Raw genomic sequence first — 24,839 nt, forward strand, 5'->3', positions numbered from 1 at the left:
GGAGTAACCCCTGAGCACCAGGTGTGGCCCAAAAACCAAAAAAAAAAAAAAAAAGAAAAAAATATTATTCTAAATCAAATACATTATAGAATAGGCTGGAGAAAAGATACAGTGTAAGGCAGGCGTCTCAAACTCGAGGCCCTCTGTACAACATTTTGTGGCCTGCAGCCAGCCTTCAAATATCGCAGTATTCGCGATTATTCGCTTACCGAATAATCGCAATAAAAATCGCATTAGTAAGAAAAAAAATCGCATTAAACATTCTCATACCCCGAGCAGTTCTGTTTGGGATATGCAAATGTTTAATGCAATTTTTTGCGACTTTTTTTCTTACTAATGCAACTTTTTATTGCGAATATTCGGTAAGTGAAATCCCTTATGCGGCCCTGCCTCACCCCGACTTTGCCTCCTGCGGCCCCCAGGTAAATTGAGTTTGAGACCCCTGCTGTAAGGCATTTTCCTTGCACACAGTCAATCCTAGTTCAAATCCCTGGCACGGCATATAGTGCTCCTTGAACCCTGCCAGGAGTGATCCCTTAGTGCAGAGCCAGAAGAAAGTCTTGAGCTCTGCTGGGTGTGGTCCTAAAATAAAACAGAAAAATTATAAAACACTTCATAAATTGAATTCCAACAGTTTTACACTTGAAGACTAGGTCATTTTATAAAAAAAAGTATTTATAAAATCGAGGACAGAGCGATAGCACAGAACAGTAGGGCATTTGTCTTGCACATCTGGGTTCGTCCCATATGGTTCCCTGAGCCTGCCAGGAGCAATTTCTGAGTGCAGAGGCACGAGTAACTCCTGAGCACTGCTGGGTGTGGCCCCAAAACAAAAAACCAAACAAACAAACAAACAAAATTTTCCTCACATCCATCCATTCATTGATAAATAAATGTAGTTAGTATAAATTATCACTGGGAGTCAACACAGATTGACAATATTGCCAGAGAGACAATACAGGGGACAGGGTGAATGTCTTACATGAAGCCAAAATGGGTGCAATCCTCAGCATCCTATATTGTTGCCCAAGCATAGCCAGGAATAATCCTTGAGTACAGAACCAGAAGTAAGTCCTAAGCACCACTGGGTGTCCCCTCAAAAAAAAAAAAAAAAGAATAGTTTGGATATTTTTTGGTTTTTGGGCCACCTCTGGTGGCATTTAGGGACAACTCCTGACTCTGCACTTAGAAGTCACTCCTGCCAGGCTTGGGGACCATATGGGATGCCAAAAATAGAACCCAAGTCTGTTCTGGGCCAGCTGCATGCAAGGAAAATGCCCTACCACTGTGCTATCTCTCTGGCCCCAAAACCCAGAATAGTTTTTAAGTTTTTGACACATATTATTTTTATCACTATAATTTATTATTTAGAGAATCACAATCTGACACTCAATGTTTTCCCCAAAAAATGTGGGTGGCCACATCTAGCAGTACTCAGGGCTTATTTCTGGCTCTTCATTCAGGGATCATACATAGTTGTTGCTCCAGGGACCATATGGGGTGACATGTGATAGATTGGTCATGCAAAGTCAAGTGCCATATCTGCTATACTATTTCTGTCTCTGTCTCTTATTTATTTATTTTTTGTTTTGGGGCCACACTTGGTGGCACTCAAGGATTATTCCTGGCTCTGTGCTCAGAAATTACTCCTGGAATGTTCAGGGGACTAAGGAATGCCAAGGATTGAATCCAGGTGAACAGCATGCAAGGCCTACCCACTATGCTATTACTCTGGCCCTTCTCTATATGCATTGTTTTAAAATTTTTGTTTTTGGGCCACATCTGGTGATACTCATGGGTTACTCGTAGCTATGTGCTCAAAAATAGCTCCTGGCAGGCTCGGGGGACCATATGGAACACTAGAGAATCAAACCAAGGTCCGTCCTGGGTCAGCCTCGTGCAAGGCAAACACCCTACCACTATGCTATGGCTCTAGCTCCAATGCTTTAAAAATTTTTTAGAGATACTAAATGGAGATACTTCGGAGGGCTAGTATGTTTGTTTGTTTGTTTGTTTGTTTTTGGTTTTTGGGCCACACCTGGCAGTGCTCAGGGGTTACTCCTGGCTGTCTGCTCAGAAATAGCTCCTGGCAGGCACGGGGGACCATATGGGACACCGGGATTCGAACCAACCACCTTTGGTCCTGCATCGGCTGCTTGCAAGGCAAATGCCGCTGTGCTATCTCTCCAGGCCCGGGTAGTATGTATCTTAATGATTTGCATACAGGAGATTTGGAAGCCTCAAACATTGCCAGGAGCAACCCTTGAGAACTGCTGGGTGTGGTCTGAAGTGTTCAGACTAGGTCCATGACACACTAGCCCCACTGGGGGAAAAAAAATGTAAAACTCAGAGACTATTAGATATTATGTTTTTTGTAACTTACACAGTACTTGAGATCAGAGACGTTCACATTGACCCCAGTTGATCTCTTCAGATTCTCATCATGTGATACTACAACTTGCTCATCTTTGGTGATGTGGCAGTCCAACTCCAGCATATCAGTTCCAAGTGCAACTGCACTAAAGAAAAGCAAAGGAAAACATTCTGAAATAAGAAAATACTTTAAAGGGCTGAAGTGAGAGCACAGCAGGATGTTTGCCTTGAACATAGCTGATCCAGGACGGACTGTGATTCGATCCCTGGCATCCCTTATGGTCCTTTGAGCCAGGAGTGATTTCTGAGGATATAGTCAGGAGTAACCCCTGAGTGTCACTGGATGTGCCCCCCCCCAAAAAAAAAGAAAAAGAAAATACTTTAAAATTGCATCAGCTCAGGGCCAGAGAGTAGCATGGAGGTAGGGCATTTGCCTTGCATGCAGAAGGACGGTGGTTCAGGTTCTGGCATCCCATATGGTCCCCTAAGACTGCAAGGAGCAATTTCTGAGTGTAGACCCAGGAATAACCCCTGAGCACTGCCGGGTGTGACCCAAAAACCAAACCCTCACCCCAAACGCATCAGCTATAAAAATTAGAAATTACAATGGGAGGGGCTGGAGTGGTGGCACAAGACTAGGAGGGACCACAGTTCGAACTCCCAGCATCCCATATGGTCCCCCAAGCCAGGAGTGATTTCTGAGTGCATAGCCAGGAGCAACCCCTGAGCATCACCGGGTGTGGCCCAAAAACCAAAAAAAAAAAAAAAAAAAAAAAAAGAAGAAGAAAGAAGGAGGAGGAGGAGGAAGAAGAAGAAGAAGTAGTAGTAGTAGTAGTAGTAGTAGTTACAATGGGAAATAGGAAGAAGAAGAAGAAGAAGAAGAAGTAGTAGTAGTAGTAGTAGTAGTAGTAGTAGTAGTAGTAGTAGTAGTTACAATGGGAAATAGCAAAAAAACCATAACAATACAATTTCTCCTCAATACTCTCATCCATTTTGACTTAACTGATGTGAAACTTCTAGGTGGCAAAGTTGTAAGACTTATCTGAGTGAGGATATGGGATCCTAGTATTCCTGGCATCACAGGTACCAAAAAAGAGAAAACCATAAGGGAGTCCAAATTGGAAAGGAATAAGCCATATATCCAGCACAATTTTTTTTTTTTTGGTTTTTTGGCCACACCTGGTGACATTCAGGGGTTACTCCTGGCTATGCACTCAGAAATTGCCCCTGGCTGGGGAGACCATATGGGATGCCAGGGGATCAAACCATGGTCCATTCTAGGTTAGTGCTTGCAAGGCAGACACCCTACCACTGTGCCACCGCTCCAGCCCCACAATAATATTTTTTTTTAAATTAACTTTGGGGGAGAGAGAGCATGGAGGTAGGGCATTTGCTTTGCATGCAGAAGGATGGTGGTTCGAATCCCGGCATCCCATATGGTCCCCCGAGCCTGCCAGTACTTTGGTAGCTGGTGAGATAGTACAGGAGATTTTCCTGCACCTGGAGACTCAGGTTCAATCCTGAGCATCTCAAATGGTGCTCCAAGCACTGCCAGAAATGAATGATCCCAGAGAGCAGAGCTGGAAGTAACCCCTGAGTGTGGCCCAAAAACAAAACAAAATAAAACAAAACAAAAATATTAACTCTGGATGAGCCAGAGCAATAGAACATCAGGTAGGGTGCTTGCCTTGCACAATGGCTGACCTAAATTCATTCCCCAGTGTCCCATATAAGAGCCAGGAGTAAGCCCTGAGCACTGCAAGATGTGGCCCCAAAACGAAACAAAAATCTTGAGCTAGGGGCCAGGGCAATAGCGTAGTGATAAGCCATTTGCCTTGCACGCAACTAACATAGGATGGACCCCGATCGAAATCCCAGCATACCATATGGTCCCCTGAGCCTGCCAGGAGCGACTTCTTTTTTTTGTTTGTTTGTTTTTTGGGCCACACCCGGTGACGCTTAGGGGTTACTCCTGGCTATGCGCTCAGAAGTCGCTTCTGGCTTGGGGGACCATATGGGACGCCAGGGGATCAAACCGCGGTCTGTCCAAGGCTAGCGCAGGCAGGCAGACACCTTACCTCTAGCGCCACCACCTGGCCCCCAGGAATGACTTCTGAGTGCAGAGCCAGGAGTAACTCCTGAGCACCACCAGGTGTGACCCCCACACACAAAAAATCTAAAACTAGAGTGATAGCACTGTGGATAGAGCATTTGCCTTGAATGCAGCCAACCCAGGTTTGGTCCCAGCATTCCATACATTCCCCCGAACACCACCAGAAATGATCCGAGAGCAAAGCCAGTAGTAACCCCTACTACTCATGTGGCCCAAAAACAAAAGCAAAATAAATAAGTACTGAATTTAATAATATGTAAGCTCTATTAGAAGTCAATAAAAACATTAAAGGGGTAGACTGGAGAGGAAGTACAGAGGATAAGACACTTGTCTTGCATGTAGCTGACCCTGGTTTGATCCTGGCACCACATATGGTCCCCAAACACCAGCAGGAGTGATCCGAGCACCATCAGGTGTGGCTTAAACTCTCTATCCTCCCAACAGCACCACTTGGTTTTCTGAGCATCACCAGGTACAGCTCTGAAGACCCCCTGCCTCCAACAATCACAAGACCCCCTGCCTCCAGCATCACAAGGTGGTCTGGATATCCCCAGCATTGAGGAGTCAGAGCAGTTTTGCATTCTTAGGCCCTTGCACTAAAACAACAACCTGGCTGGCTGAAACTCACTAGTGGGCTTTAATTCCTGAGCTGCACTTGGGAGGCCCCCAAAAAATATTCTTTAATTTTTAAAAAAGAAAGTATTACAGAGGCCAAGGAGATAACGCAAAAGGCAGGAGTTTATGCTTTGATGCTCAAGGACCTAGGTTGGATACCCAGCACAACATACCCACCCCAGCACCGGAGGTTGCCCTGTAATCATCACTGCCTCCTCATAACCAAGTATGGCCCCGGTGAACCCTAGCATTGCTGAGACCCACACAGCACCAATATTCCATTTGAACCATTCATGGGGAATAGCCCCTGGATCCTCTGAGCACTGCTTGGGATGTCCTGCCTCACCCCAAAATGGTGATATAAATAGCAATGGTTTAAAAAAAAAGTGATTAAACAGACAGTGGCTATAAGAAAAAATGAAACTACAGCTGGATAGAACAGATGTTGGAGTAATAGTACAGCAATGAGGACACATGCCCAGCACATGGCTAACCTTGTTCAATCCAGCATGTCATATTCCCTCAAGTATCGCCAAGAGGGATTCCTGAGTACAGAGCCAGGAATAAATCCTGAGTACTGCTGGGTGTGGTCCAAATCTCCCCACCCTTCACTCTCAAAATAAACAACTTGGATGGAACAAGAAGTCATGTCAAGTATAGTGAATACTAAATACTAAATGATCTCACTCACATATGGATATAAAGAAAGCAAAGCAAGGGAACAGACAATGGCCACTGAAAACAAACCCTGAGATTCTGCCAACAGAACTGAGTATACCAGTATACCCATCTGGGGCAATGGTAGTAGGTGGGGGAGGGGGGTAGTCAGAGGAGCACTGAGGGAGAAGGAGGGCAAATGAGAATCGACCCAGAGACAGTTGGGAAGGGTTATTGGTACTTTGGAAACATGAAATATTAAAGGGGATCTGGGGCCAGAGCGACAGAACAGCGGTAGGGTGTTTGCCTTGCACGCAGCTGACCCTGGACGGACCTGGATTCAATTCCCAGCATCTCATATGGTCCCCCAAGCCTGCAAGGAGTGATTTTGGAGCACAGAACCAAGAGTAACCCCTGAGTGCCATTAAGTGTTGCTCAAAAACAAATAGAGCCAGAGAGATAGCATGGAGGTAAGGCTTTTGCATTTCATGCAGAAGGACGGTGGTTCGAATACAGACATCCCATATGGTCCCCCGAGGCTGCCAGGAGCGATTTCTGAGCATAGAGCCAGAAGTAACCCCTGAGTGCTGCCGGGTGTGACCCAAAAACAAAAAAACAAAAACAAACAAAAAAGGGGGTCGTGTATCTCCATGGGCTGGAGAGACAGTATAGCAGGTAAGGCCTTTGCCTTGCCATAGATTCAATCTCCATCATTCCATATGATCCGTCAAGCCCACCAGGAGTGATTCCTCAGTACAAAACCAGGAAGGAATAAGTCTGAGCACAGCAAGGTATAGCCTCTAACCAAACCAAACCAAACCAAACCAAAACAAAAATATTTAAGGGGCCAGAGCAATAATACACCTAACTTGCACATGACCAATTAGGTTTGATCCCTGGTACCACATATGGTACTTGACCCACCAAGAGTGATCCCTAAGAACAGAGCCAGGAGTAAACCTTGACTGAGAGTTGCCAGGTATAGCCCAAAATTAAAAAATAAATACTATGGTTAGGGCCAGAGAAATAGCATGGAGGTAAGGCATTTGCCTTTCATGCAGAAAGTCATCAGTTCGAATCCTGGCGTCCCATATGGTCTCCCGTGCCTGCCAGGAGCAATTTCTGAGCATGGAGCCAGGAGTATTCCCTGAGCACTGCTGGGTGTGACCCAAAAACCAATAAATAAATAAATAAATAAATAAATAAATAAATAAATAAATAAATAAATAAATAAATACTATGGTTAATTCATGATCCCTTAATTTGAAAAAAAATAATTTAGAGTTATGGAGATAGCTCAAAATTGGCAGAAATGCATGCTTTGCATGCTGGAGCCCTGAAATTAATTCTCACCACCACATGGTCCCTGAGCATAAAGCCAGAAGTATTCCCTTGAGCAATACCAAGAGTGGCCGGAAACAAACCAAAAAACATTTGTTAATTTCCTTTGCTCACACATTAAAAATTATCATTATTATTCATAGATGAGGTCTTTAGAATTCTATTATTCCCATTTCATAGATGAGATAATTAACACTTTTATTAAAATATTCTAAAACATGAGAATCAGGTCACTGATTAAGTACTTTGACTCGATGCCAACTATATTTCCTGCTATTGCTAATGTAATTGGCTTCTTTCTCTTACCATTCATGTTTAATACCATAGGGATCAAATTGTCCTATGGGCATTTACAAAGGCAGCCTGACTTAATAATCCAGTTCTATCAGCACTTAAGAAACAGATTTTACATACCCAAGGGGTTAGTGGCTTTAAGAGTGTGCGAAGAGAACTAAGTGTGTATGTGTTTGTGTGTGTAATGCAATTTCTTAGTGTTTAGTTCCATGCTTCAATAAATGCAGTTGTCTCTCTCATCTGTCTTCTATCAACACTCTTCTTTTTTTTCTCCTCTTTTTTTTTTTTTTTTTTTTGGTTTTTGGGCCACACCCTGTGACACTCAAGGGTTTCTCCAGGCTATGTGCTCAGAAATCGCCCCTGGCTAGGGGGACCATATGGGCCGCTGAGGAATCGAACTGAGGTCCATCCTAGGTTAGCATGTGCAAGGCAAACGCCCTACTGCCTGCGCCACCGCTCGGATCCCTTCTCTGTTCTTGAGTATGCCACAAAGCATTATCTCATTCAGCAAAACACTAGTGAGAGTCTCCTAGCACCTAGTAGAGCTAGGAGTTAGAGAATAGGAAATCAATTACAAGAATCTTGGACTGAAGAGCTCATGAGCATTGCTTGTGAAAGGCAATGGGTTCAATCCCTGCACTGCAGGGTCTCCTAATTAAATAATTTTTTGGGTTCACGCCCGGCAGAGCTCAGGGGTCACTCCTGGCTCTACGCTCAGAAATCGCTCCTGGCAGGCTCGGGGTTACCATATGGGATGCCAGGATTCGAACCACCGTCCTTCTGCATGCGAGGCAAATGCCTTACCGCTATGCTATCTCTCCTGGCCCCACTGCAGGGTCTCCTAAGCACCACTAGGAGTGACTCCTAAAGAGTCACTCAAATAAACAAACCAAAAATATTCTTGTTTCCCAAGAAGCACATACTCATAGTGGTCATGAAAACATTTAATTAGTTCACACACAAAAATATTTCTATAAACTATAAAATACAATTAACTGTCAGTGCTAATTATTTCTCTTGCTGTACTAGTAAACAGAATTAATTTGTAGCTGAGCGATAGCTCAAAGGAGCGGAGTTCATGCTTTACATGAAGGAGCCTTAGATTTGATCTTTGGCTCTGCATCATTTCCCCAAACACCATCAGGAAGTATATACAAAGTACCAGACTTTCAAGAGCCCCTGAGCACTGTCAAGTTCAAAACAATGAAAGAATAATTATAGTAATCATTTAAATATAATTTTATTGCTTGTTAGGCAAAATTTATTAGTTTATTAAATATGGCTATTTAAACACCATAATTATATAATATAAATAATTATACAAAGAATATAATAGCTCTTCTAATCCTTGTATGTTTTATATTTCCTGTTTAATCTTTTTTCTTTTCTTGTTTTTATTTTTTTCCTCCCAAAAGTGTTCAATGGCTGCCAGAGCCACCCCAGTGGTGCTTAGGGGTCCACAAGGAGCAGGGACCCAAGCCCAAGGGCCTCCACATGCCATGAATTTGGTCAAGCCCTTTCAGTCTTTATCTCCCTGGCCCACAAATAAGCACATAAAACAAACACCAAAAACATACCAAGGAGTTGCACTTCCTTTTTCTAAGTAACAGAAAAAAGTTCCCAAAAATCTAGTTATAAAAACCTCATATTGGGGGCCGGGCGGTGGCGCAAGAGGTAAGGTGCCTGCCTTGCCTGCGCTAGCCTTGGACGGACCGCGGTTCGATCCCCCAGTGTCCCATATGGTCCCCCAAGCCAGGAGCGACTTCTGAGCGCATAGCCAGGAGTAACCCCTGAGCGTTACTGGTATGGCCCAAAAACAAACAAACAAACAAAAAAAAACAAAAACAAAAAAAAAAACCCTCATATTGGGGGCCGGAGAGATAGCATGGAAGTAGGGCATTTGCCTTGCATGCAGAAGGATGTTGGTTTGAAATCCAGCATCCCATATGGTCCCCTGAGCCTGCCAGGAGCGATTTCTGAGTGTAGAGCCAGGAGTAACCCCTGAGTGCTGCTGGGCGTGACCCAAAACCAAATATATATATATATATAAATGCTGAAGAAGAGGGACACAGACAGCGAGTGGTCTGTGTGTTTTGCATGGTGAACTAGGACCAATTTCTTTTTTTTTTTTTTTTTTTTTTTTTTTTGGTTTTTGGGCCACACCCGGTAATGCTCAGGGGTTACTCCTGGCTATGTGCTCAGAAGTTGCTCCTGGCTTGGGGGACCATATGGGACACCGGGGGATCGAACCGTGGTCCGTCCAAGGCTAGCGCAGGCAAGGCAGGCACCTTACCTTTAGCGCCACCGCCCGGCCCCTAAATGTAATCTTTTTTTTTTTTTTTTTGATTTTTTTGGGTCACACCCAGCTGCGCTCAGGGATTACTCCTGGCTCCACACTCAGAAATCGCCCCTGGCAGGCCCGGGGACTATATGGGATGCTGGGATTCGAACCACCATCCTTCTGCATGGAAGGCAGACGCCTTACCTCCAGGCTATCTCTCCGGCCCCTGGACCAATTTCTAATACTGCAAGATCACCTGAACATGACCGGGGTGACCCTGAGCTCAGTGCTTAGAAATAGCCCCTGACCGGGCCTGGAGAAATAGCACAGTGGCGTTTGCCTTGCAAGCAGCCGATCCAGGACCAAAGGTGGTTGGTTCGAATTCCGGTGTCCCATATGGTCCCCCGTGCCTTCCAGGAGCTATTTCTGAGCAGACAGCCAGGAGTAACCCCTGAGCACCGCGGGGTGTCATAACCAAAAACTTAAAGTAGAACTAAGGGGGCTGAGTATAGAAGATAAAGTGATTGCCTGCACAAAAGCAACCCCAGTTCAATTCCTGGTATCACAAATGGTCTCCTGAGCCTAGAACAAGGGTTAATTGCATGCTTCGCATGAGGCAGATCCTGGTTCTATTCCTAGTATGACAAGGTCCCCCAAGCATCACCAGGTGTACCCTAGAAGTTCTGACGGTGGCCCTGGTCATCCCTGGTACCTGAGCAGCATCCCATCAACTACCAGTTGATTGGCTGAGAATTGTCAGAAGTGACCTTTGCACTGAGCAAAGGAAACCCAAGAGTGAAAAATAAATTAAAATAAGATCAGGGGGCTGGAGTGATGGCGCAGTAGTATGGCGTTTGCCTTGCACGTGGCTGATCGAATTCAATCCCCCGGTGTCCCATATGATCCCCGAGCCAGGAGTAACCCCTGAGTGTCAGCGGGTATGGCCCAAAAACCAAAAAAAAAAAAAAAAAAAAAAAAAAAGGTAAGATCAGATGCCATCATAGCAACAACAGCAGGTTGTAATAGAATGCAGGTTCTATCCCCAAACAATATAATACTCAAAACTAGCCAGAAATGATCACTGAACACAAATCCAGGAGTAAGCCCTAAGCACAGCCAAGTGTAGCCAAAAAAAAACCAGTAATAAGTAAATAAATTTTAAAAATGAGTGATTTTACTAAAAATGAACAACTATCACAAATAGCAAATAGATGTTAAAGGCATACAACTTTCTCTTCTGTCATTTTTTGCATGAGTGATATCAGAATTGAAACCCAGGGCCTCACACATGCAAGGCAAGAGTCATACACACTCTATAATATCACTTTAATGATAAACTATATAAGGAAAATATCTTCTCATATACTTACTGCTTAAAGGCTGCCATGGTATTCTCCAAATTTTCTCCAGCACCTATGAAAACATTAAATTCAAAGTTCATTTTACTAGTTAACATTTTCCAGAAATTCATTTTAAAATTATATATTTAGCCAAAAATAATCTTGACATAAATATGTTATTAGGTATTACAATAATTGGATATTATTAGATATTTAATACTTGATTTTTTGTTTTTGTCTTGTGGGGGGAGGTGCCACACCTGGCAATATTTAGGGATTACTCCTGGTTCTGCACTCAGGAAATCACTCCCAGCAGGCTCAGGGAACCCCAGTTTGCCACATGCAAGGCAAGAGGCCTACCATCTGTATTATTGCTCCAGCACTGGCATCTAAATAATAGTGTTTTAAATAATGTAACGGAACTGGGGAGACAGTACAATTTGTAGGGCACTTGCATTGGTCTATAGCTGACGCAGATGAATTCCCAGCACCACAGAACCCCCATGCACTGCCAGGTATGATCCTTGACCATTGATACATGAGTAAACCCTGGACACCACAAGATATGACCCCAAAACAAACAAAAAAGATAGTGGAGGGGCCAGAGCCATAGCACAATGGGTAGGGCATTTGCCTTGCGCACAGCAGACCTGTGTGCACCCCCGTGTGACTGTAAATAGTATCTTTATTAAAAAAACTTTAACCTGCAAAACAAAAATATATAAATTTTGAGCTAATTTTTAATCAGAGGTGATGTCTGGATTAATGACTACAATGGGCACGTTTTGCAATGCATAGCTTTTCCAAGCGGGGTTTGAAGCAGGACACAGCAACTCTCAGCTCCAGAGACATACAGAGACATAAACACAGGGCTTAGCTTGTTATGACAGTGTTTGCCAAGGTCAAGCGCAACCCCCTTTACAAATCCTCATGCCTCCCGGGGGCGCACCCCACTATTTGAGAAGCACTGTACTAAGTCCATTGAGTATTTCCTTAGCCCCTTCCTACCTAACTTCTTTGAGACTGAATTTCCTTCTCTCTAAGAATGTCAAAATGATGGTCTTTAAAAAAAAAAAAACAAAAAACAAAAAACTGAATCACTTTGAATTACGAAGTTACTCATGATTGAGGTCTAGGCACATAATGTTCCAATATCAATCCCTTGACCAGTGGCCACTTCCCATCACACAGTGATGTCATCTATTTCTTAGGAAAGGTATAATTTAATGAATTACCATGTTAAGTTCCACATATTATCAACTTATAAAAAATAATAGTATTCAGAGCCAAAATGACAGTACAAAGTATAGGGTGTTTCTGCATATGGCTGACCCAAGTTGGATCCCTGGTATCTCTTATCATCTCCCCTGAGCCTACTAGGAGTCATTCCAGAGTGCAAACCCAGAAATAACTCTGGGTCATTGGGTGTTGTTCTACAGGGTGTGGAACCCCCAAAAGGAAAAGTACAGGGGAAAAATGCATGAGACCTCCAAGTTAGATTCAAAACAGTGCAAGGCATTCCAAGTACTGCTGGGTATAGCTCTGGTGGCCTCTAAGCACTGTTGGGACAGCTCATCCTTAGTGGTCATGGAACCCCTAAACCTGAGCACCATTAGGCCATAACACCACATTGTATTATTGATACCAAACAATCAAACTTGCACTGCTGGGTCAGGTATTGCCAGGATGGCACTCCAGAAGGAGCCAATGGTGAGCCCCCACAAAAGGAATAATTCATATTATTATGACCATTATATTATCATAAGATCTGGTGCTGGTGGATATCCATTATGGTAATATTATTTTTTAAAAATAAGCGATAGTAGGGGCCGGGCGGTGGCGCTAAAGGTAAGGTGCGCCTGCCTTGCCTGTACTAGTGTAGGACGGACCGCGGTTCGATCCCCCGGTGTCCCATATGGTCCCCCAAGCCAGGAGCAACTTCTGAGCGCATAGCCAGGAGTAACCCCTGAGCGTTACCGGGTGTGGCCCAAAAACCAAAAAAAAAAAAAAAAATAAGCGATAGCACAGCGGGAAGGGTGTTTGCCTTGCACACTACCAACCTGGGTTCAATTCCCAGCATTCCATACAGTCCCCAAAAGCCTGCCAAGAGTAACCCCTGGATTGGCCCCAAAACAAAAACAAGCCAATAGAAAAAGAAGAATATAAGAGGTCAAAGAAATAGCAAAGCAGGTAGAGCATTCGCCTTGCAAGCAGCCTACCCAGGTTCAATCCCTGGCATTTCATATCCCCTGAGCCTGCCAGGAGTAATTTCTGAGCACAGACCAAGAGCAACCCCTAAGTATTGGCAGGTGTGACCCTGCCAAAAAAAGGATACAAATTAAAGTCATCTAATTATCCAAAAGTATGCACTGTATGTGTATGCATACACATACCAGCTATACATTTTTTAAAATTAAACCTTTTTTCCCCCAATTTTTGGGCTGCACCTAGTGGTGCTCAGTAGGCATTACTCCTGGCAGGCTTGGAGGACCATATGGGATGCCAGGGATCGAACCCAGGTTACCCACATGCAAGGCAAATCGCTCTAGCCCAATATCAAGTCTTATATTAATAGCTAATAAAAATATGCAGGAAAGAATTTTTTTTTTTTTTGGTTTTTGGTTTTTGGGCCACACCCATTTGACGCTCAGGGGTTACTCCTGGCTATGCATTCAGAAATCATCCCTGGCTTGGGGGGACCATATGGGACGCCGGGGGATCGAACAGATGTCCGTCCTATGCTAGCGCTTGCAAGGCAGACACCTTACCTCTAGCGCCACCTTCCCGGCCCCAGGAAAGAATTTTTAATAAAACACTTTTTCGGGGCCGGAGAGATAGCATGAAGGTAAGGCATTTGCCTTTCATGCAGGAGGTCATCGGTTCGAATCCCGGCATCCCATATGGTCCCCTGTGCCTGCCAGGAGTAATTTCTGAGCCTGGAGCCAGGAATAACCCCTGAGCACTGCCGGGTGTGACCCAAAAACCACAAAAATAAATAAATAAATAAATAAATAAATAAATAAATAAATAAAAAAAAAATAAAACACTTTTTCTAAAACAGCTCATTTATCTTTAACAAAAAGACAATTCAGGGCCAGAGTGGTAGTGTAAGCAGTAGGGTGTTTTTGCCTTGCACGCACTAACCTAGGACAGACAGAGGTTCAATCCCCCGGCGTCCCATATGGTCCCCCAAGTCAATTTATGAGCTCATAGCCAGGAGTAATCCCTGAATGTCACCAGGTGTGACCCAAAATCCAAAATAATAATAATAATAATAATAATGACAATAAAAAGACAATTCAAGAAGAGATGGATCAACAAGTCGAATGCATAGCAAAGCATGGTTTGCATACTGAAAAAGCCACCATGTACTGTGCAGTACAGCCCCCAAACCAAATATATATATATATACATATACTATATATACACATATATACTATATATAGATATATATATAGATAACACATATAAGGGAAGTACTCATCACTGAGCTACATTCATGGACTGATTCAGTCTATTTCTTTTCTTGCAGAGAAAGTAGGATTTGGGGCCACACTCAGAGTTGCTCAGGGGCTATTCAGCTCAGTGCTTGGAGACTGGACCCGGCTGTGCTCCAGGGATCACTCCAGGTACTCGTTAGCTCCTTAACTTTATTATTATCATTGTCGTCATCATTATTACTATTAGTTTTTTTGGGTCACACCCGGCAGTGCTCAGGCGTTACTCCTGGCTCTACTCTCAGAAATCACTCCTGGCAGGCTCGGGGGACCATATGGGATGCCGGGATTCGAACCACCGTCCTTCTGCATGCAAGGCAAACGCCTTACCTCCATGCTATCTCTCTGGTCCCTACTATTAGTTTTGAAGTAACTATTGATTTAGGAAATATGAGAAGGGCTGGACCAATAGCACAGTGGGTAGGGTGTTTGCCTTGCATATGGTCCCCTGAGCCTGCCAGGAATAATTTCTAAGCACAGAGCCAGCAGTAACCCTTAAGCCCTATAAGGTGTGCCACCCAAAAAAATGAGAGAGAAGACAAGGAACCCCATTAAAGTAAAAGAAAGGAATTATAATAAGCCTCAGAGATAGACAGACGTTAAGGCACTTGCTAAACATGCTGTTAAACTAGGTTCAATCCCTGGCACCAGATAGGACCACAGCACCACCAGGAGTTGTCCCTGAATGCAGAGCCAGGAGTAAGCCCTGAGCACCTCTGGGTACTCCAATTCTACTAACCCCCTCAAAAAACAAAACAAAACAAAAACAAAAACAGGAAGAATATGAAAACAACGGACTGGAACAATAGCACAGCAGGCTATTGCCTTGCAAAAATTCCAGAATAAAATATATCATGTGTATCTGTGTGTGTGTGCGTGTGTGTGTTTTATTTTGCTGGGGGCTGGCTGAGGCCACCCAATACATCACACATGTAAGTAAGTGCTTTACTGCTGAGCTACATCCTTCCTAGTCTTCCATATTAACTTTAATTTTTGTTTATTTTAACCTAATAAATATAAGGATGCAAACTATTAAGATATTTTATTTATTTTATATAAATAAATAGATGGTACTAAGTAAAATATTGAAAAGGTAGTGAGGGGTATGCAAATGTTTAATGCGATTTTTTTTCTTACTAATGCGATTTTTTATTGCGACTATTCGGTAAGCAAAATCCCTTATGAGGCCCTGCCTTACCCTGACTTTGCCTCCTGCGGCCCCCAGGTAAATTGAGTTTGAGACCCCAGGGCTAGAGTGATAGTACAGTGGAAGGACATTTGCCTTGCACACGGCCAACCTGCACAGAGCCAGAAGTAACCCTTAAGCACTGCCAGGTGTGGCCCAAAATCCAAAAAAGAAAAAAACAAAAAAGAAAAGGTAGGGGCCAGAGAGATAGCACAGCGGACATTAATAATTAACTAAATCTTTTTTTTAATTAACTAAATCTAACTTTTGTACTTAGCACTTAATACATTATTTCTTTTTAATTTTCACAACCATGGTAAGTACAAGTAAAAAATTGTGGTAATGGGGCCGGAGAGATAGCACAGCGGTAGGGCATTTGCCTTGTACAGGACAGATGGTGGTTCAAATCCCAGCATCCCATATGGTCCGCCGTGCCTGCCAGGAGTGATATATGAGCACAGAGCCAGGAGTAGCCCCTGAGCACTGCTGTGTGCGACCCAAAAAACAAAACAAAACAAAAAATTGTGGTAATTCAAGCATAAGCAATATTATTTCAAATCCCTGGTGGTGTGCAAGGCAAATGGCCTACCTAGTGTTATCACTCTAGCCCCCTAATTCTACTCTTTTTATTACTATGCTGCAACTTCTATACTGTCATCCCACAGCATCTTTATTTGTTTATGGATAAGTTATTCATATTGGGTTCTTTTTTGGGAGGGTGGATTTGGGGCCACACCCAGTTCAGTGCTTACTTACTCTTGGCTCTGCACACTGGAATTACACCTGACGTGCTAGGGAACACTATAGGGTACTGAGGATTGAACTCAGTTTGGCTATAGACAAAGCAAACATCCTATCCACTGTACTATTTCTCTGTCCTTCATATTATTCTTACCACCATATTCTTTTATTGTTTGATTTTATTTTTTGGTTGTTGGGCTACACCAGGGGTGTTCAGGAAGAAGTTACTCCTGGCCCTGCACTCAGGATAACTCCTGGCAGTGTTTGTGGGAACATCGAGATCGAAGCAGGGTCAGTAGCATGGAAAGCAAGCATTCTACCCTCTGCTAGCTCTGGCCCCTCTGAGAATCATATTCTTCTAGTTGCTTGTAAAACCTGAAGATAAATGCCACAGTGGTAATACTCACAAATTACTTGTTAGAATCATATGGTAAAAACTTGGTGAGTCACTAGGGAACTAATTAAGAGGCATGCATCAGACCTCTCCAAGGAATTAATCATTTGGTGACAATTCTCTTAGGAAATGGTTTGAATTCCTTTCCTTTCCGATTATTATCACATCTTTCATAAATTTAGTAACTTTCATTTGCTATGAATTTTTATTTTCTCTTAAGAAGCACATTAGGGGCAGGAGCAATAGCATGGTGTGCAAGGTGTTTGCCTTGCAAACAAATATGCACTAACTACAACTAAATAAGTACCTTCCCATCCAGCCAGCATGTGTGTAAGCACTAATCACAACAGCATGAAAAGAAGAGGGAAAGTAGGAAGATAGTACAACAAGGAGGGCACTTCCTTTGCATGGGGCTGACCCAGGTTCAATCTCCGGCATCCCATTTGGCTCTCTGAGCACCATTAAAATTGAGGAGCCAGGAGCCCTGAGCATCACTGGTATGACCCCAAACCAATAAAAGAATAGAAAAGCCTACTTCATGGATATATACAGAGCTAGTATAGGGGGGTAAGGTCCTTGCCTTGCAATTGGCCAGATTTAATCCTCGGTACTATATATGGGCCCCAAGTACTTCCAAGAGTGATGATACCTGAACAATGAATCAGAAGTAGCCTCTGAGCACATCCAAAGGCAGTGGTGGACCCCCAAACAAAATAATATACAAATAAAAGTAAATACATAAATAATAGATACCCAATCTACAACAAGCTGTAAAGTGGAGACCAGTTACACTAGTATTCTGGGGGGGGGGGGGTAAAGGAGGGAGATATGTGAGACATGCTGGGAACAGGAGTGGAGGGAGGACAACATTGGTGGTGGGAATGCCCTTCATTCATTGTCACCATGTACTGTAAATAATTCTGTGTAATGCACTTCAGTCACAATAAAAATTTAAAAAAAAGTAAATACGGGCCCGGAGAGATAGCACAGCAGTGTTTGCCTTGCAAGCAGCAGATCCAAGACCTAAGGTGGTTGGTTCAAATCCCGGTGTCCCATATGGTCCCCCGTGCCTGCCAGGAGCTATTTCTGAGCAGACAGCCAGGAGTAACCCCTGAGCACGGCCGGGTGTGGCCCCCCCCCCAAAAAAAAAAGTAAATACATAAATAAAGGCCCCTTTTGAAGCCTCATCCCCCACCCTTTCTCCCTAGGTTACTTGACCTTACCTGCAAGACCCCGCCCATTCCTGGGAGGGGTCTTGGAAAAGGTAGATAAGCCTTTGACCCAGGGGATTCGGGCCCTTTTGGCTTTTGGCATGCATGGAGTTAAGATGCAGGGCTAAGAATAGCAAGTGCTTGAAAGGTTATGATATAGGCCATACACATGTGGTGAATAGGGCATGAATAAAGCTGATGCTTCCTGATGCCTGCCTGTGAGTTCAATACCCGTCACTTTCCTGAACCCCAGACCCGCTGGTTGATGGGGGATGAAGCCACGTGGCCAGGGCCTAAGGACAAAGGCCTCCATCCTTCACCATCCTTATCAATAATTAATTATTTGATTCTACACCTTTCTTGTTTGTTTGTTTGTTTTTTGGGTCACACCCGGCAGCACTCAGGGGACCATATGGGATGCTGGGATTCAAACCACCGTCCTTCTGCATGCAAGGCAAACACCTTACCTCCATGCTATCTCTCTGGCCCAAAAGCCCCTTTCTTAATTTGGTTGGCCCACAGAGCTGGGAGCTGAGGAAATGGCTCAAAGGGCTAGAGTGAATGCTTTGCATTCAGGAGGCTTTGGTTGGAAACAGGAAACACAATATCCCAAAGCACAAGAACATAAGCACACACACAAAACACAGCAGGGTGTGGCCACATACCAAAATAAATTTTTTTCTCCAACACCTGGACATGCTCAAGGTTTACACCTGGCTCTGCACTCCTGATCACTCCTGTCTAGCTCAGGGGAAAACAGGGTTGTAGGATTTGAACCCAGGTCAACTGTGTACAAATGCCCTACACACTCTACTATTGCTCCAATCCCCAAATAAATCTTAAAATAATAAGGAAGTTACTTCCTGCTATTCTATCTCTAACTTTGTATCTGAATAAATGAATATACAGAATGATTCCAAGTATAGTTAAGTTTAAAAGATAAACTGCCCGCATCCTCCACCAAAAAAAAAAAAAGATAAACTTCAAAATGATAACAGATTTGCAACATTTCCGGGGGATATTTTTTCTTTTCACTTTTTTTTAAATGTTCAACAATGAACATGATTAGTGATGCAAGTAGCAAAAACATTAAGATACTAATAAAAGTTGTCGTTTTGGACAGAAATAAAGAAAAGGTTTTCTCTGGGAGGTGGACAACACTTAGTATTGTTTAGGGGATACTAGAGTTGGAATCCAGGGTCTCTGCATGCAAAACTTGTGCTCCACTGAGCTCTCTCCAGTCAGAAAACATTTTTTCATACTGTGGCTTGCCCTCCATTTAATTCTTAGGTATTTCTTCGGTATCATTGTTATTTATCAATATACTGTAGCTATATAAAAGGTGTTCTTTGGTGTGGGAAACACAAAACAACTAGGATACCGTAGATAATTAGCAAATAAGCTATAATATTAATTACATGTTAGGATCTGAACTGAAGATTAGTCACGTTAATTAATTAATCTTATTAATAAAATATGAAATCTGCTCTGAGGAACTCACAGACTCGTAAGGTAAGAACTAGTGCCTAAGGGCCGGTTCGAATACCGGCATCCCATATGGTCCCCCGAGCCTGCAAGGAGCAATTTCTGAGCTTGGAGCCAGGAGGAACCCCTGAGCGCTACGGAGTGTGACCCAAAAACCAAAGGAAAAAAATTTAATTATAAGCTGTGTCATTTCTTCTCAATCAATTCAATCTTCTATCACAAAAGTAAATGTTGATCCCTCATGCTTATATTTATAAACAATTATATAGCGAAGTGATTTTTCTTCCTTTGGGGGGGGTTGTCTTTGTTTTGGGGCTATACCCAGTGGTGCTCAGGAGTTATTCCTGGCTCTGCACTCAGAAACCCATGGGATGTCATGGGTTGAACTGAGGTCAGCCTCATGCTTTCTATACTATTGCTTTAGCTCCCCCTTTCTATTTTGGGGAGAAAAGCACACCTGGTGGTGCTCAGGCAATACCACTCCTGACTCTGAGCGCAAGAGTCACTCCCAGAAATGCCAAGGGAACCATACAGTGCCAGAGATCAACCTGTATTTTGTATCTGCAAAGTATGCACCCAACCTGTTGAGGCTTTGCTCCAGGCCTTCAAAGTGCTTTTTATAGACCTAATTCTTATTACAACATAAAGAAAATAAAGGCAAACAGTTCTTTTTATACTTTTATTTTTCTAATTTTTAGGGCTGGACAGTTAGTAGAGCCTTTGTCTTGCATGTGGCTGACCTGGATTCAATCCCCAGCATTTCTATTTTTTTGTTTGTTTTTTTTGTCATGTTCTCTACATGGCAGGAGAAATTTCTCAGTGCAGAGCCAAGAGTAACCCTTGGGCTGCCAGGTATGACCCCCGAAAAATAAGATTTATTTTTTAAATCAACTATAGTTTCTTTTTTAATGAAATATCCTTCATAGAAATAAGCTTATTCCTAAGGATAACTAGTGGCAAGTCCAAAATCTGACTCAGGAAAGCGTTATGTTGTTATAGGGTTTTGTTTTTTTTTTTTGTTTTGGAGGCCCACACATGAAGTGCTCAGGTGTTACTCCTGGCACTGTTCTAAAAAACTACTCATATGGCTCAGGGCACCATATAGGATGCCGAAATCAAGCACAGGTCAGTCATGTGCAAGGCAAATGCCCTACCCACAGTATAAACTCTCAGGCCCCAGAAAGTTGTTATTGTTGTTGTTGTTTGGGGTTTTTGGGCCACACCCAATGACGCTGAGGGGTTACTCCTGGCTATATGCTCAGAAATCGACCCTGGGATGGGGCACCATATGGGACACCAGGGATCGAACCTCAGTCCATCCTAAGTCAGCCATGTGCAAGGCAAACACCCTATCTCTGCGCCACTGCTCCGCCCCAGAAAGTTTTGGGGTCATACCCGGCAGCACTCAAAGGTTACTCCTGGATTTACGCTTAGAAATCACTCCTGGCAGGTTCGGGGACCATATGGGATGCTGGGATTCGAACCACTGTCCTTCTGCATGCAAGGCAAATGCCCTACCTCCATGCTATCTTTCTGGCCCAAGAAAGTTTTTTTTTAATAGCAGGCATAAACAGCACACATTAAGAATTTCATATGTACATACAACAATCAAGGTTTCCATCTCATTTAAAATTTCAGGCATTTTGGGGCCAGAGAGATAGCATGGAGGTAAGGCGTTTGCCTTTCATGCAGAAGGTCAGTGGTTTGAATCCCGGTACCCCGTATGGTCTCCTGAGCCCGCCAGGAGTGATTTCTGAGCATAGAGCCAGGAGTAACCCCTGAGTGCTGCCGGGTGTGACCCAAAAACCAAAAAAAAAAAAAAAAAATCAGGCAGATAGTTCAAATATTAGAAATATGTATCAACTGGTGAATATTACCAGTGTCCAACAGGAAAATAAACAAGGAATTGACTCCTTGCTGGTCTATTATTTTCCAGAAATTTAGTATCTAGAAAGTTAAAGCCAGGAAATAGTACAGATGGGTAAGGCAAATTCAATTCCCAATACCACATATGCCCCCAAGCTCTGCCAGAAATGATTCCTAACCAAATCTGGATGTAGTCCAAACCTCCACCATAAAAAAAATGTACAAAGTGGTTTTTACTATCACCTCTACTGTGATGGTAGAGAGAGTATAAAGGTAAATGCTTGTTCAGCATGCATCTGACCCAGGTTGAATCCCAGCACCTCTTAGGATCTCCCAAATTCTGTCAGGAATGATTCATGAGCACAGAGCCAGGATTCAGTCCTCCGACTGTCAGGTGAGGTCAAAATCAAACAAAATCATCTTTACTACTCTGAATTGAAATGTTTTGTTGTGTTCATACTGAATGAAAGTCTAGAAACAATACATAAGATAAGGCAGTATCTTTTTTTTTTTTTGGTTTTTGGACCACACCCGTTTGACGCTCAGGGGTTACTCCTGGCTATGTGCTCAGAAATCACCCCTGGCTTGGGGGGACCATATGGGACGCCGGGGGATCGAACCGCGGTCCTTCCTTGGCTAGCGCTTGCAAGGCAGACACCTTACCTCCAGCGCCACCTACCCGGCCCCTCTTTTTTTTTTTTTTTTTTGGTTTTACGGGCCACACCTGTTTGATGCTCAGGGGTTACTACTGGCTAAGTGCTCAGAAATCGCCCCTGGCTTGGGAGGACCATATGGGACGCAGGGGGATCTAACTGCAGTAGTGCTTGCAAGGCAGACAGACACCTTACCTCTAGTGCCACCTCATCAGCCCCTAAGGCAGTATCTTACAGTGGCTGACACTGAATATCGCCCTGAGTACAGAGCCGGAATTTTTATAATAGGGTATATATTGAAACAAATTTTTATTTTATTACTAGCTGATACCAACTTCTTTATTCATTTATTGCTTACTTGATAGTTATCAGTCTTCCTCTGCTAGTACATAGTTCTGGGAGAGCCTGCAGAAGATTTTTTTTGGTTTGTGTTTTGGGCCACACCCAGTGGTGTTCAGGACCTACTTCTTGTTCAGTACTCAGGGGTCACTCCTAGTGGTTCTTGGGGGACCAAATATGAGTCAGCTGCAAGGCAAGTACCTTCTTTTTTTTTTTTTTGGTTTTTGGGCCACACCTGGCGGTGCTCAGGGGTTACTCCTGGCTGTCTGCTCAGAAATAGCTCCTGGCAGGCACGGGGGACCATATGGGACACTGGGATTTGAACCAACCACCTTAGGTCCTGGATCGGCTGCTTGCAAGGCAAACACCGCTGTGCTATCTCTCCAGGCCCACAAGGCAAGTACCTTCACCCTTGTTCTATCTCTCTAGTTCTTCACAAAAGAATTTTTTTTTAATCTTTTTAAATAATTTTCAACACTAAATGAAAATTGTAGATCTAGGTCATCTTGGCTTTTATACTTTTTTGGGGGGTCACACTCAGTGAAGCTCAGGGGTTACTTCTGGCTATGCGCTCAAAAATTTCTCCTGGTTTGCGGGACCATATGCGATGCCAGGAATCGAACCCAGGTCCGTCCTCAGCGCATACAAGGCAAATGCCCTACTGCTTGTGCCACTGCTCTGGCCCTGGCTTTTATACTTTATGTGCCCTTTTTCTTTGAATTTGGGTATGTACACATTTTTGAACCTTCATAAGCATTGTTGTCTTTTATTTAACTTTTTATCTTTTTAATGTTTTTTTTTCCCGGTGCTGAAAATGGAACCCAGGGTCTCATATGCTTGCATGGCAAGCATTCTACTGCTGAACTGCATCCCCTGCAAAATATAGTTACTACTAGCTCTTTGCCCAGGAATCACTCCTGACAGGCTCAGGGGAACCATATGGGATGCTAAGGATAGAACGCCGGTCGGCTATGTGCAAGGCAGAAGCCCTACCCACTGTGCTATCGCTCCAGCCAGGCTACAAAGTATAGTTTTGTTATTTACCTTATCTACATTAGCACAAAATTTGAGAGATTGGGGGCCAAAGCGATAGTACTGTGGGTCGTATGCTTGCCTTTCATGCAACCCACCCAGGTTAGATCACTGGCACCTCATATGGTTCTTCAAGCACTGCAAGGAGTGATAGTCCTGAGTGCAGAACTAGATGTAAACCCTGAACACCAACTGGCTCGGCCAAAGAAAAAATTTTTTTTCAGAGATAACATATACTTTTTTTTTGGGGGGGGGGGACTGAAGCGATAGCACAGAGGTAGGGTGTTTGCCTGCACTCAGCAGATCCAGGACAGACCTTGGTTTGATCCCCAGCGTCCCATATGGTCCCCTGAGCCAACAGTGAATTTTGAGCACATAGCCAGTATCCCCACATAGAAGTATCCACTGAGCGTCACCACGTGTGGCCCAAAAGCGAAATAAAATTAAAAAAAGGAAGAGAGCGAAGAGGGGTGAGGGGGAGGGTGGAGAGATAGCATGGAGGTAAGGCATTTGCCTTGCATTCAGAAGGATGGTGGTTCGAGTCTCAGCATCCCTTATGGTCCCCCAGGAGTGATTTCTGAGCGCAGAGCCAGGAGTAACCCCTGAGTACTTCCGGGTGTGACCCAAAAAACAAAAAACAAACAAGCAAAATGAGAGAGAGAGAGAGAGAGAGAGAGAGAGAGAGAGAGCATATATTTTTTTCAAAATAACTTTTAGAACATATTAACAGTTTAATATTTTAGGCTTTTTAGGTTTTATGATAGCACATTTTTTTTAAGCTTACAACACCCAGTATTCCCAGGCGGTCTCCCATCCAAATACTAACCAGGCCCGACCCTGCTTAGCTTCTGAGATCAGACGAGATTGGGCAAGATAACACATTTTTTTTAATTTTTTAATCAGTAAACACAACTACACTGTGTGCTGCTTTATCTCCAGAACAGGACCACCACTAGTGAAAATTGTTTCTATGACAACGATTTGAACATTAAATTACGTTTTAGGTTTCTTTAGTGTGAGGGAGTAGGGGAGAGTTGCCTTGCCGAAAAGTGTTCAGGGGCTACTCAGGGGTTGGTTAATCCTGACTGGTTACTTTGGGGAATCTTACGTGCCTAGCATGGGCCCCAGCCAGCCCCTTAAGCTATCTATCTGTTAGGCCCTGGGTGTTAGTGTTACTGAGGATAATAGATAAGTCACGTGTCAAAAGAAAAGTCACATGTCATCCCAAAGCATAGCTATATTATCTGTTAAATGCCAATTATTCATTAGCAATAAATAACATGACATTTAGTTAGTAACCTCTAAAAACTGATACTTCTTATTTTATTGTATTTCATTTTTGGTTTTTGGGTCACACCCAGCAGCGCTCAGGGATTACTCCTGGCTCTATGCTCACAAGTTGTTCCTGGCAGGCTCAGGGG

At 43.5% G+C, this 24,839-nt stretch overlaps 2 protein-coding genes across 2 annotated transcripts in view; one reads left to right on the top strand and one right to left on the bottom strand.

Moving 5' to 3' along the window:
• Positions 1–24,839, top strand: part of LOC126007121 (monocyte to macrophage differentiation factor) — a 225,214-nt gene that overhangs the window by 133,471 nt on the left and 66,904 nt on the right. The window lies entirely within an intron of this gene.
• The window catches only part of GDPD1 (glycerophosphodiester phosphodiesterase domain containing 1), a 50,796-nt gene that overhangs the window by 24,319 nt on the left and 1,638 nt on the right, over positions 1–24,839 (bottom strand). Inside the window, exons 2-3 of the mRNA XM_049772483.1 lie at positions 11,045–11,087; positions 2,384–2,519 (exon numbers count right to left, since the gene is read on the bottom strand). Coding sequence (XP_049628440.1) covers positions 2,384–2,519; positions 11,045–11,087 — 179 coding nt within the window. The remainder of the gene's footprint in view (positions 1–2,383; positions 2,520–11,044; positions 11,088–24,839) is intronic.

The sequence above is a fragment of the Suncus etruscus genome, chromosome 1 (assembly GCF_024139225.1).
Source record: "Suncus etruscus isolate mSunEtr1 chromosome 1, mSunEtr1.pri.cur, whole genome shotgun sequence".
Taxonomy (NCBI): domain Eukaryota; kingdom Metazoa; phylum Chordata; class Mammalia; order Eulipotyphla; family Soricidae; genus Suncus; species Suncus etruscus.